This window comes from Notolepis coatsorum (genome assembly GCF_963971535.1).
Source record: "Notolepis coatsorum genome assembly, chromosome: 10".
In the NCBI taxonomy this organism is placed as follows: domain Eukaryota; kingdom Metazoa; phylum Chordata; class Actinopteri; order Aulopiformes; family Paralepididae; genus Notolepis; species Notolepis coatsorum.
Genome location: NC_140174.1, coordinates 113,164,393 through 113,179,641, shown reverse-complemented (window position 1 = coordinate 113,179,641; position 15,249 = coordinate 113,164,393). Strand labels below are relative to the sequence as shown.

The window sequence follows — 15,249 nt, the reverse complement described above, 5'->3', positions numbered from 1 at the left end:
AATGTAAAAAAAGTGAGATGGAAGTGATTTTTCTGCAGGAGACACATTTGGTAGCACAGGATCATGAGAAACTGAAGAGGTTCGGATATGAAAATGCATACTATAGTTCCTTTAAACGGAACCTGAGGAGAGGAGTAATCACGTTAATCAAAAACACAGTCAAATTTGAATTGATCAAGGAAGTAAGAGACAAGGAGGGAAGGTTTGTTCTGGTGAAGGGAAAAATAGAGGGTCAAATGATTACGTTAGTGAATGTTTATGCACCCCCAGAGAGTGAGAGGGATTTATATGAGACCATTTTTTATATGATAGTGATGGAACTAGAAGGGATATTGATATGCGCGGGAGATTTTAATGTAGTACTGAATCACGACCTAGACACCACGAGTACTAGAAAAGGACGGGCACCAATCAGTAGATATATGAATATTCAGATGACGGAAATGGGAATTACAGATGTTTGGAGGGGGATGCACGCCATGGACAGGGAATACACACATTACTCACACCCGCACGTGACATATGCGAGAATAGACTACTTTTTGATGACGACGGGGGACAGTTACAGGGTACGGGAGAGCAAAATAGGAGTAGCGGACATATCGGATCACAGTGCCATATATCTGACAGTAGATCTAGAAGGGAGACGGAGGAACACGATCTGGAGACTAAATGTAGGAATATTAAATAACAAGGGGGTGGTGAGTCAGATCAAGGAGGAGATAGCCAGGTATAAGGAGGAAAATGACAACGGGGCGGTAGATCCGAACATTCTATGGGACACACTGAAGGTGGTGATAAGGGGGAAATTGATGGAGAAGACAGCAATGCTGAAGAAGGCCAGAACGGAGACATATCACAATCTGATAGGGAAGCTGAAGAAGCTAGAAGGGAGACACCAGATATCAAAAGAACAGGAAACGCTCGGAGAAATCAAAGAAGTAAAGGCCAGGATAAATAGGGAATTATTGACGGAAATAGAAAAGAAAGCGAGGTTCATGAAACAAACGTACTATGAAGGGGGACCAAAAGCGACCAGACTGTTGGCTAGGAGAATTAGGACGCAACAGAAGTTGAACACGATACACACAATAAGGGATATAAAGACTAATGAAATATTGAGAGACCCAGCTGAAATAGAGAGGACATTTAGAGAATACTATGAGAAACTATACACACAGCCAAAAGCAGCGGGAGAAGAGGAAATAGAAGCATATCTGGAGAAGCTAGAGTTACCATCGATAGGGAAAGAACAGAATGAAGAATTAAATAAAATAATTACGGAACGAGAACTGGAAGAGGCAATTAGTAGAGCTAAAAACAACAAGTCTCCGGGGAGCGACGGATTCCCATCGGAATTCTACAAGACATTTAGAACGGAATTAGCACCCATGTTAGGGGCGGCGTTCAGACACACGATGGAAGAGGGAAAAATGCCCCCCTCGTGGAAGGAAGCCATAATCACCACGATACCGAAGGAAGGGAAGGATAGAGAATTATGTAGTAGTTTCAGACCTGTGTCCATACTCAACGTGGATTACAAGATGTATACATCGATAATATCAAAGAGATTTGAGACGTTTATGCCAGACATTATAGATGAAGATCAAACTGGATTTATTAAAGGGAGACAGACACAGGACAACGTGAGAAAGACATTACACATAGTAGAGGAGATACAAAAACAAGGTGGTAGCGCGGTACTGATTAGCCTAGATGCAGAAAAAGCATTCGACAGTGTGAGCTGGACATTTTTATATAAAACATTGATGAGGTTGGGACTGAACGGGAGGGCGATGAAGATGATCAAGGCGCTATATCAAGAACCGACAGCGAGGGTTAAGGTGAATGGCAGCTTGACGGATAGAATCAGATTAGAGAGGGCTACCAGACAGGGATGTTGTCTCTCACCGACGCTCTTCGCCGTTTTCATAGAACCACTGGCACAACTGATCAGACAGACCGAGGACATTAAGGGAGTAAGGATAAAGGGAACGGAATATAAACTAGGCCTATTTGCGGACGACGTGATAGTATACATGAGGCAACCAGACAAGAGCTTCGCGGCACTGATGGATCTACTGAAGGAATATGGCCACTACTCAGGATACAAACTAAACGTGACAAAGACACAGACCTTAGCATGGAACTATACCCCAACGACGGAAATTAGGGAACAGTACGGGATAAGATGGGACATGGACAAGATTAAATACTTAGGGGTGAACATCACGAGAGGGGTGGAGAAACTGTTTGAGGCGAACTATACACAGATAAATCAGAACATCAAGAGAGACTTAGAGAGATGGACAGTAATGCCCTTGGACTTCAATTCAAGAATAGAGGTCATTAAAATGAACATACTATCAAGGTTACTGTACCTATTCCAGTCACTACCGATACAAATACCACAGAATCAATTCAGGGAGTGGGACAACATGATGTGGACGAGGTTCATATGGGCGGGGAGAAGACCACAGGTCAGATATAAAACACTACAACTACCAAAGGAAGAGGGAGGGATGGCAGTACCCAGCCTACAAGATTATTACTATGCAGCACAACTGAGAGCAGTGACGTGCTGGTGTAACGACAGATATGAGGCAAGATGGAAAGACATTGAAAAAGGGGAGGGATACAAGGTACAAGCTCTGGTGGGAGATAGGGAACTATTTAAAGAAAAAGAGGGACTATTAGATCCAATCACCAAATGCACCTTGACCATATGGAACAGAGTAGTAAAAACACACAAATTGGAGAAGCAGTCAGGGGTTCTGAGATGGGTAGCACATGACAAGAGATTCAAACCAGGGAGGTTAGACCATGGATTTAGAAGGTGGGAGAGGGGGGGGCAACAGCGATATGCAAAATGATAGAGAAGGGGGAAATGCAGACACTACAAAAATTTAAGGAGAAATTTGGACTAGAAAACAGGGACCACTTCAGATATCTACAGGTTAGAGACTACTATAACAAAGAAATAAGGGGGGCCAAAGACGAAGAACAGAATGGAATAATAAAGATGATAGTATGGGCATACGAAGGGGGGCAAGGAAGAGTAATATCAGCAATATACCGGGCTATAATGAACAGCAAGGGACACACGACCGATTACATAAGAGAGAAATGGGAGAGAGAGCTAGAGATAGAAATAACAGGGAAGGAATGGGGGAACATATGCGAGGTGCAACATTCAACAACAGGATCGAGGATATGGAAAGAGTTTGGATGGAAAAACATAATCAGATTCTTTATAACCCCAGAGCTGAAGGGAAAATATGCACCAACACAAAGAGCATGCTGGAGGATGTGTGGGAAGGAGGGGGCAAATCACACGCACATATTCTGGGGATGTCAGAAGCTGAAGGGGTATTGGGAGGAGATAGGGGAGGCAATGATCAGAATATTAGGATACGGATTACCACAAACAGGACTGGTGCTTTACTTAGGAGACCTGACACACGAGGGAATACAAGGGGGGGGACAAATATTTAATAAAGATAATGTTGATAGCGGCCAGAAAAGCAATAACGAGACTGTGGTACAAGGAAAACCCACCGACAATAGCACAATGGGTAGGAATAGTGGAAGAGATACAGGATATGGAGAGGATAACACACACGCTGAGGTTACAGGATGAGAAATTTGGAGAAAGATGGGGTAAGTGGGAGGATTACAAGGGGAATGAAAACGACATCACTTTAACTCCCAATTCCTATGGTACTTCTCCAGAACTGTGAATCTTCTTATCTATTCAGATTTTTTACCACAGTCGAAAGGACGAGTAGCAAGATTCTCCGTGGGAGGAATAGCGAGCCGTCTTATCAGCTACACACAAAGGACTATGTCGGAAGGCAAGGATATTTATGAAAGACGAGGAAGGTTTTCCTTGTTATTTTGAGTTTTAACGAGACGGAAGACGACAGTGTGAGTAATAGCACAGCTCCAGGGCAACGGAACTGCCCCGTGTAGGGGAGAGAAACTGACATATCCGGGGCGACGGAAGCTGCCCCGTTTAGGAGAGAGCGACGGACAGCTCTCTTGTATGATATTTCATAAAGACCCCGGTTGTGAAGTGAGTGACCCACCACCATCACCACCACCATCACCACCATCACCACCACCACCACCACCATCACCACCACCACCACCATCATCATCATCATCACCACCACCACCACCAGCTAAGTACCTAGCTTAGCTTCAGCTTAGCCTAACCTGAAAAGAAATAAAGGAAGATGCCGGGACTCGGCTCTCCCACAGAATGTACTAATTGTTTGGAGATGAGAAAGAGGATTGTAGAGCTGGAGGCTCGGGTTTCTACCCTGTACCAAATACAGCAGGATGAGCAACTCATTGACTCTATTTATGAAGCTACTACAAATATAGCCAACAATACCATGATTGAGAACTGGCCTATGCTAGTAACTACAGAACAGCACCACCCAAAAGACGGTCCTTGGCACAACCAAGGAGCTAGACCAAAGCAGTGGATCACCGTCAAGGATAAAAGGAGAAATAAACGATCCAGGACCTCACCCCCGGTACCGCCAGGAAATAGTTTCAACCTACTCTCGGAAACACGCATATCAACACCCAAGGCAAAGAGACATAGAAGCGTAGCTAACAACGCTAACGAAGAAAACAGCGAGCGTAACGGAGCTCACGCTAACGACGCTAATAGCAAGAATACCGGAGCTCTCGCTAACACTAGCGAAGCAAACAGCTGGCATGCCGGAGCTCACGCTAATGCTAGCGAAGCACACGCTAACGACGAGACGACGAGGAAAACGGAGCCACTAGCGACACGGCTGGCAAACACGACCCAGACCGAGCGAACGGCTAACAGCGAAGAGACTATCATGCGCCGAGAACGTCGCGGTAGCCAACGCCGAAGGTACGGGACCAGCGTTAACATGCCGGCTACTGAGAAGGCTAACACGGCTTCACCAAGGCCACAGGACTGTGGAAAGAACCGGCAGACTAGGCCTAGCCCAAAAACAACGGCCCCAAAACTGTTGGAAAGAAAAATGCTAACCTCACACAGAAAATAGACTGCATACTGATTGGAGATTCCATAACAAGGTATGTGGAGATGGCAAACAGAAAATATCTGTCTAGACAATACAACTGTGAAAGAGCTAGCCGAAAAACTTCCAACACTAATCAGACCAGGAATAACAAAAATTGTCATTCACTCTGGATCGTTTGACATCCTGCGAAAGAAGACTGGCACAGAGACTTTGAAAGACGATTTCACACGTTTAATGAACACACTAGACAAACATCAGTCTGTGTACACAAACACTGATGTGTCCATCAGTGGACCAATTGCATGCTTTCGCAGAGGACAGGAAGCATTCAGTCGACTCCTAAATTTTAATTCATGGTTAGGGGCTGCATGTCTCGTACACGGCCTGAAATTCATTGACAACTTCAATGTTTTCTGGAATAACCCAGAACGTTTTCAAAGAAATGGCTTCTTCCCAAATCGCTTAGGTTCAAAGCTCCTATCAGCAAACATGCGTCATGCCTTGATGGCCTCCAAGAATATTAAGCTCATACCAGCACGAGAGATAGTCATGAAGGACACAATCTCACCACGAAGTACAGCACAAGACGTCCCGTCCCCGTCCCCCCCCCCCATATCACACAAGGCCATCTCGTCTGATCAAATGTCCCCGAAAGCACAGTGCAGTCAGTACGGTACAGTATAGCACAATTACCATGCCATCTCTCAAAACATACAAGTAATCATAACTAGCCAATGGCATGGTGAAAAATATACGCCACCAATGCGTTTACCTGCTATTAACCTCAGGGCCATCACGGTCAAACCAAAGCAGACCTCCTCTAAAGAAGTCCAACAAATAAAATTAGCTTTCCTAAATGTCAGATCACTGAATAATAAAACATTCTTAGTAAATGATCTGATTAAAGAAAATAACTTAGATTGCATCTGCCTAGTAGAGACATGGCTAAATAATGACACAGCTACATCAATAATGATAGAAGCTTGTCCACCAGACTATAACTTTTTTCAAATACCCAGAAAAAATAAAAGGGGCGGAGGAGTTGCAGCAATCTTCTCCTCAAAACTCTTGTTTAGAATCACAGAACTAGGCGAGTTCATGTCAATGGAATATCTTGCCATTGAACTAAAAACAGAATCAACTATTATTGTCACAATATACCGCCCGCCTAGACACTCACCAATATTTATACAGGAGCTCTCTGAACTGATCTCACTATGTGTTACCGGATATGATAAGGTGATCCTAAATGGAGACCTGAACATCCATTTTAATAAGAAAACAGACTCCAAAACTATGGAACTAAAAAATCTACTGGATAGCTTTGACCTAATACAGCATATAACAAATGCAACTCACCGGCTTGGGAATACACTAGACTTAGTTATAACAACAACTGGGCTAAGCATAACAAATATCTCAATAACTGAATTACCTCTCTCCGACCATCACTGTATATTTTTTGATACTCAAATAACCCTTACTAAAACAAAAAAATAAATCATAGTTAAAAAGAGGCTCCTAAACGACAAAGCTGAATCAAAGTTCATTGATCTTATCAGACTACATGAACCACACAATCATGACAGCTCTCTAAATGAAATGGTAGAAAATCTCAATGATGCAATGTCATCTATATTAAATTCTGTCGCCCCATTAAAAACGAAAAAGAAGAAAACTAGAGCCTCGCCCTGGTTAAACTATAATACGGTCAACGAAGAAAAAAGGAAATGTCGTGCAGCGGAGCGAAAATGGAGAAAAACAAAAACCACCATATGCTGTGATATATACAAAGATGCTTTAACTGCTTATAATAAAACCATCCGCTTAGCAAGGAAAGATTACTTCTCTAAAATCATTACAGAAAATGCTGGAAACTCCAGAATCCTCTTTTCCACTATTAATGTACTACTCAACACTGCCCCTACACCTCCTCAGTCATCAACGGTTAAGTGTGAAGAACTTGCACTATTCTTTAACAACAAAATAACCTTGATCAGGGCCAGCATTACTCATGATGGAAATAAAGTTGATTGCGGCAAACCGTGCAATGTAACCATGAGAAGTTTCACATGCATCACATTAGATGTACTCTGCAAAACTGTCTCAGAATGTAACTCCTCCACCTCAGACATTGACCCTATACCTACAGCTTTCTTCAAACGGGTATTTAATAGTGTTTCAAGCCCTGTGCTAGATATCATAAACACTTCCCTTAGGACTGGTATTTTCCCGGATGCCTTTAAAACAGCAGTTGTAAAGCCATTACTAAAAAAACCTAACTTGGATAGTAATGAAATGGCAAATTATCGTCCAATATCCAACCTACCATTCATTAGTAAAGTACTTGAAAAGATAGTTTCAGTTCAAATAAATTCCTTTCTTGAAGAAAACAACATCTTAGAAGAATTTCAGTCAGGATTCAGAAAATATCATAGCACTGAAACTGCCCTCACCAAAATAATCAGTGACCTCAGACTAAACTCTGACGAGAATAAGATCTCCATCCTTATCCTGTTAGATCTCAGTGCAGCATTTGATACAATCGATCACGATATTCTAATCGATCGTCTTGAAAACCATGTCGGTTTCTCAGACCATGTGCTGGGCTGGTTTAAAACATACATCAGAGGGAGGAAATTCTATGTTAAACTAGGAGATCACATGTCTGATATATACGACAACAACTATGGAGTTGCACAAGGGAGTTGCTTAGGTCCTTTACTCTTCTCCCTTTACATGTTACCGCTGGGTGATATCATCAGAGAACATAATGTAGATTTCCATAGCTATGCGGATGATACACAACTGTACATATCTGCTGAACCAAATGATACAGCGATTAGCTCCATTACAGACTGCTTACTGGCAATAAATAAATGGATGAGTAAGAACTTCCTGAAACTAAACGAGAACAAAACTGAAATTCTAATTATCGGCTCCAAAACTAAAAAAGAAACATTAATAAAGAACCTGGGGGGACTAACCCCTTGGATCAAATCTGAGGTCACTAGTCTTGGGGTTATCATAGATTCAGAACAGAACTTCAATTCTCATATTAGCAAAGTGACGAAAACATCGTTCTTCCATCGCAGAAATATAGCAAAAGTACGACCATTTATTAATCAGAACGATGCTGAGAAGCTAATTCATGCATTCATATCTAGCCGGTTAGACTACTGTAATGCACTTTTCACAGGTCTCCCTAAGAAAACCACAGAGAGGCTTCAGCTAATCCAAAACTCTGCAGCCCGACTGCTAACTAGAACCAAAAGGAGAGAGCACATTAGTCCAGTCCTAGCCGCTTTACACTGGCTTCCTGTAACATTTAGAATTGACTTTAAGGTCCTTCTCCTTACATACAAAGCTCTAAATGGACAGGGACCTAGCTACATCGCCAACACTCTAATAAATTACACACCAGCAAGAACACTGCGATCATCAGCTGCTGGACTACTAGAGGCTCCCAGAAGCAGTCAAAAGAGGATCGGTAATGCAGCCTTTATCAACTATGCCCCAAAACTATGGAACAAACTACCCCAAAACATCAGGGAAGCCAACTCGCTAGACATCTTTAAAAGACAGCTTAAAACCTATCTCTTTGCTCAGGCATTTCACTGATAGATATCTGCTACCACCTAGTGGCAAGAGGAAACATCAGGGATATCCTGACACAACTTGTATTTATTCTTACCCTGCCTACTCTTTTACACTGCCTATCAAATTCATGTGTCGGTTATTGCACTTTTTACTTCTTACTGATGACTATTTTTAAACTGAATCATTTTAAACTATTCTTATTTTTTGCTAGATCCAAATGTGAAACACTGATTATTTATGACTATTTTTAAACTGAATCATTTTATTCTTATTATTTGCTAGATCCAAATGTGAAACACTGATTATTTGTTCATGAATTACAGGAGTATTACTGAATAGAGAGCCTATTAGGATGCTAGATCCTAATGTGAAACACTGTGATTTGCCATATCTTGCTATGCTCGCTCATGCCTGTATTTTTTATGTACGTTCTATTTTATAATTTTTGACTATTTTTAAACTGAATCATTTTAAACTATTTTTACTATTTGTGTTACTGAAAACTGTAAGCGGAGAGCCTATTGGGATGCTAGATCCTAATGTGAAACACTGTGATTCTACCTGTCTATCTTTTTATGCTCGCTTATGCCTGTATTTTTTGCTGTTGTGAAGCACTTTGAACTGCAACCTCTGTATGAAAAGTGCTATACAAATAAAGTTATTATTATTATTATTATTATTATCACAGAGGAAGAACCAAATACACCACAAGAGGGCGAAGGGTAAAGGAGGAAAGAGGTTCAAAGAGGGTCTCTGAACCCATGTCACACACTTAATGTTTTCTAATTTTATTTTGGTTTAAGGTATGACAACTGTTTTATGTTTTTTATTTGCTTAAGTCAGTATTTTTTATTTTTCGTCTTTTGGGTATTAAATTTTTTCTTTATTATTTGTGTCTGTTTAATAGTGTTGTTGAGGTTATTGTATATGTCGTGTTGTTTGTCTATAAATGTTTAATAACAAAATTTAAGTTTAAAAAAAGAAAACAGATACTGATATTTTCCGATATCAACTTTTTCTCCCATTTTCTATTTTTCTCCCATCCCAATTTTCATATCGTCCAATTCAACCCTCCCCTGTCTTCGAACGTTGTTTCTTGCCTCCCACAAGCCGGCTGCAATGTGGACTAAGTCATACATAGCACGAGTCCCCTCCGATACTCGAGGTAACAGCCGTCGCATCTTTTCACCTGCGCGGCTCGATCTTTCAGCGCCGGGGGTCTGGGATTTGGAGGGGCCCCGCCCCCGTCGCTTCTTGATTCTACTGCGCAGGCGCACCAACCGACCTGTAGGAGTCGCTGTCCACAACGCCCGATCCCCACCCTTCAGTTTCCCTCCCCGTAATACGGCCAATGTGTATTACTGTGGACAACCAGCTAAACTGAAAGTAATGTGGAGAGCGGGGCTCGAACAGGAGGCATCCTGTTCGAGCCTAGTCTCCAGCATTCGTTGCGAGCGCCTTGCCCACTGTGCCACGTAGCCGCCCCCCCGATATCACATTTGAATGCCGATATCGGCCGATAATATTGGTAGGCCGATAATATCGGACATCCCTAATTCTTTTTTTTTTTTGATCCACTTTTTCTCCCATTTTTCCATATTTTCTCCCATCCCAATTTCGTATCATCCAATTCAACCCTCCCCTGTCACGAACGCTGTTTCTTGCCTCCCACAAGCCGGCTGCAATGTGGACTAAGTCATACATAGCACAAGTCCCCTCCGGTACCTGAGGTAACAGCAGTCGCATCTTTTCACCTGCGCAGCTCGATCTCTCAGTGTCGAGGAGTAACGCGTGGGAGGCTCACGCTGCCCCCGACACTTCCTGATTCTACTGCGCAGGCGCACCAACCGACTTGTAGGAGTCGCTTGTTCACAACGTTCGATCCCCACCCTTCAGTTTTCCCTCCCCGTAATACGGCCAATGTGTATTACTGCGGACGACCAGCCAAACTGAAAAACAATGTGGAGAGCTGGATTCGAACACGCGAATCCTAGCGTCTCCACACTGGTGGCGAGTGCCTTGCCCACTACACCACCTAGCCGCCCGGACATCCCTAATTCCTATAGTGCTTCATAATGTAGTGAAAGACTCTACATGGAATTAATACAATCATAATCAACACATTATATAATAATAATAACACTTTTTTTTTTAAAGCATCCATTCATTTTACCTTTTCAGATCCACAGTCACAGTCCTCTCCAATGTCCACTAGCTTATTTCCACAGTAGGGGGCGCTGTAGGCTTCATCAGGTCGAGGTATATTCAGCAGACAGTTGCCTCCTGTGACCAGAATCATCTTCTCAAAGTCATCAGCGCTGCAGCTACTAAAGTTCTTGGATCCACTGGAATGAGAGAGGAGACAAGGGCTTAGGAGAGAGGAGACATGGGCTTAGGAGAGAGGAGGGGAGACAAGGGGTTAGGATAGAGGAGAGAGGAGACATTCCTTTATTGATCCCCTTGGGGAAATTCAGGCATCATAGCAGCATGCGGGAGGGGAGGTACAGGTAGTAGAAGAGGAGGAGAGGAGAGAGGAGACAAGGCCTTAGGATAGAGGGGTAAGCCTAGCCTACAGTAAGTGTGGACGGTATAAACGGTATGAATTTGAGCTACGGTATGGATTTTGACTATACCTTGTGACCGGTAGACTAGAGCAGGGGTTCCCAAATTTTTCAGGCCGGGACCCAGAAAATAAGGGGTCAGAGAGCCGCGGCCCAATGCACATCGTCAGGCTTTATCCTTTTTTTTTTTTTTTTGCCAGGCGACCGATTTTTTAAGCCAAATATCACTTCAATCCTATTACGTTAGTTCAAGTTAGTTATTCATTTATATGTGCTATTTATGAGAGGGCTAACTTGTTGCAAAATAATAATGATAATAATAATAGCCTCATTAAAATACTATTGTTGCTTCGGTTGTTTTCAGCGTTTTATGTGCATAATCTGTTATTTAGTTTGAAATGTTCGTTGAAATAAGTAGATTTTTCGTTTTTGTTTATTTATTAAGTTAATATAAAACCATATAGTCACATTTTAGAATGTGTAAATGCATGCTTTTAATGTTTTTTAAGTGGCGAGTGACTTTTTTTGTTATTGCAGTCGCTCCCCTTCCGTCTGCTTTGGGATAGGAGCGGAGGTGGTTGAAACGCGCAAACTTCACACGCACTAATAAGCATTGGAGGCTATTAACAGTTTCACTATTAACAAGTTTCACCTGAAGAAGGCAAACGCCGAAACATTGGTGACAATAAACAGCAAAGAGGAGACAAATGAGTGTGCAACTTTCTTTATCGTTTTCAGTACGTTCTGTCAGTCTGCACCTCTTAAACGTTTTTGGGTGTGCTCCACCTTGTGCTATTAACATGCACAATAACTACACACAATAACAAAAACAACACAATAACCAAACAACCATGAAATGAATATAGGCCCTACATATAGATTCTATGATTATGAAAAACGTGTAGGCCTATGTACTTCAGAAAATGAACTATTTAAAAGCATCACAGTAGTTTGCTATATATAAAGAGATTATTATCACTCGTAGACTGCAGACTGATTGTCACAGATTCAATATTATTTTATCATTCATCATGTTGCATATTTATTGCGTGGACATGGGCTGTCTCTAACAAAGTGCGATGCCATGCTGTCACGCAGTCTGTCAATCCTCCTCTCCTGTGGTGCGTTTATGGACGCCTGCCTCACACCTGAATGAGAATGAGAAAGTATAACAACGATGTTATGGTTCTGACTGTTTCCCCCCTGCTCACAGCCATAGGTGGTTGTGAAACATGCAAACGTTACGCAGTAATAAGCATTGGATGCTTTTAAGGAGATTGTGGACTTCAGGAGGTCGGGGGTCAAGGACTACAGCCCCCTCAGCATCGACGGGGCACCGGTTGAGAGTCAACAGCTTTAAGTACCTCGGAGCCTACATATCCGAGGACTTGACATGGACCACACACATTGACAGTGTTGTGAAGAAGGCACGACAACGCCTCTACTTCCTCAGGCGCCTAAGGAAGTTCCAAGTCAGTCAGAAGATCCTTAAGAACTTCTACTCATGTACAATAGAGAGCATCTTGACCGGCAACATCACCTCCTGGTTTGGGAATAGCACTGCACAAGACCGAAGCAGACTACAAAGAGTGACACGTTCAGCCGAACGCACAATTGGAGGGGGGCTCCCCACCCTCCAGAACATTTACAACAAGCGTTGCAAGGGCAAGGCTAAGAGAATCATTAAAGACTCCAGTCACCCGAACAACTGCCTCTTTGAACTGCTGCGGTCAGGCAAGCGATACCGGAGTCTCAAGGCGAGCACAGAAAGACTCAGAAGAAGCTTCTATCCCCAGGCCATCAGGCTGCTAAACGAACAATGAATGAACACTACACAACAACAACCACCAAACGCACATAGCACACACATCCACACGCACACACTCACTTTAAACAAACACACTGTAGCACCCACTCCACACACTTTATAGCACACACCCACTTTAAACAAACACACTGTAGCACCCACTCCCCACACTTTATATTTATGGATGAAGGATTGCACTACAACTCGTACACCTTACTGTAAATTGTACCTAAAATTGTACCTCATCCCATTTCTGCTTTGCACTAGATAGTACTGTACATTAGTACACTGCATAGTATTGTATATTATATGGTAACTCAGAACATTGTACATATGTCTATACCGAACACTGTGACCTAATTTTTCTTCTTCTAAATTACATGCTATATTATGTTATTATGTTATTTGATACAACTTGTCTAGCACAGTCTCTGGAGCGTAACAGTAAGAAGCATTTTGTATGAAAGTATTCTGTACTTCTGTATGACAACTATTAAAGAACTTGAACTAACACGCACAATAACTATACACAAAATAACACAATAATCAAACAACCATAAAATTAATACATATAGCGCGTTTAATTTAGTATAGGCGCCGCTAATGTTCAACTCACCTAATGAGATGGATGGGCACTATGCTTGGAGCACAACAAGTCCAGTCTGGGCTTGATTTTGGAGACAGCGACTCGGAGATCATCCTCCACATTCAGACGTGATCTGTACTTGTTTTTTATATAGGTCAGTGCAGAGAATGTTTTTTCGCATAGGTATGTCGATCCAAATGGCAACAATACATCCATTCCGGCATTGGATAGCTGTGCGTATTCCCCCTCAGCGGATATCCAGAACTCAGCCAGCGGCTTGGACTGAAACTCTGTCTTTAAGGTTCGGTCGCTTGACAGTTCAACAAGAGCGTCCTCCAGGTCAGATGGCAGGTGTGATGCTGTTGTTACTGTGAATGGGGATCTTATCCAGTCATGCTGTTCTGGTGCTGTTTCCTCGGGGAAATACTTTTTAAATCGCTCAAGAAGGGCTTTGAGGTGACTGGTTATGGACATCTTCACTGTGTTCACACTGAGTTCATTTTCCCCCATAAACTCATCCAGCTCTGGAAACATATCAATCCTGCCCATTGCTACCCGTGCAATCCAACGCTCGAGTTTCCTCGTGAACGATAGTATTTTGTCATTGAGCGACAGGATGCTTGTATTTTCACCCTGTAGTGAGAGATTAAGTCCATTTGTTTTATCAAATATGACAGACAGATAGGCTAGTCTTGTTATCCAGCCAGGATCGGAGAGGTGGGCAGCGAGGTGGGCAGCGAGCTGGGGTGCATTCTCCGCCAGAAACAAGCGCACCTCATCCCGCAGCTCAAACAGGCGCATGAGGACATTTCCTCGTGAAAGCCACCGCACCTCAGTATGGAACAGCAGGCCTTCATGCTCAGAGCCCATTTCGTTGCAGAGAGATGCAAACAGCCTGGTGTTGAGTGGACGAGATTTTATATACCGGTAGTTGACTATTTTTATGGCTGTGTCAAGAACACCTTTAAGCTCTGCATCGATCGTTTTGCCCGCAAAAGCGTCTCTGTGAATGATAGTGTGTGAACTTCACGTGAGGTGCCACTTGCAAGACTCTGGCTTTCAGTCCTTTATTTTCCCCCACCATCGCCCCAGCGCCGTCGGTACACACACCAACACACTCCTTCCAAGACAGTCCCTCCTCTTTCAGTTTCTCATCCAGTTTTAGGAAAACATCCTCAAGTCACCTGTGCACGTTCCCTCCAGTGCAGTGCACACAAGCATGTCTTCCTCCAGCTTCCCATCAAATTTGTACCTCACAAATACAAGCAACTGGGCACAGTTCGAGATATCTGTCGAGTCGTCTAGTTGCAAAGCATATTTGCCTTGCTTCACTCTGTCAATAAGCTGACACTTGATGTCCTGGGCCATATCTGTGATGCGCCGGGCAATTGTGCCGTTCGAGAGCGGCACTGATTCAATTACACGAGCCAGTTTATCCCCATGCATATTCCGATTCAAAGCTACATGCTCCACAGAGCGTACACGCACCTGGAGAAGCCGCGCAGCTCAGTGAGGATTATGTTCTTTGATTTCTCCAGCGCCTTCAACACCATCCAGCCGTCACTGCTAGCGGAGAAGCTCTCTGCGATGCAGCTGGAGCACGGCTTGGTGGCCTGGATCAAGGACTACCTCACTGAGAGGCCACAGTACGTCAGACTAAAG

The 15,249-nt window shown here is 43.0% G+C and overlaps 1 protein-coding gene across 1 annotated transcript in view; it reads right to left on the bottom strand.

The window, feature by feature from the left end:
• Positions 1 to 15,249, bottom strand: part of LOC311236166 (disintegrin and metalloproteinase domain-containing protein 9-like) — a 350,625-nt gene that overhangs the window by 80,074 nt on the left and 255,302 nt on the right. Inside the window, exon 12 of the mRNA XM_084323795.1 lies at positions 10,807 to 10,978. Within this exon, the coding sequence (XP_084179921.1) occupies positions 10,807 to 10,978 (172 nt within the window). The remainder of the gene's footprint in view (positions 1 to 10,806; positions 10,979 to 15,249) is intronic.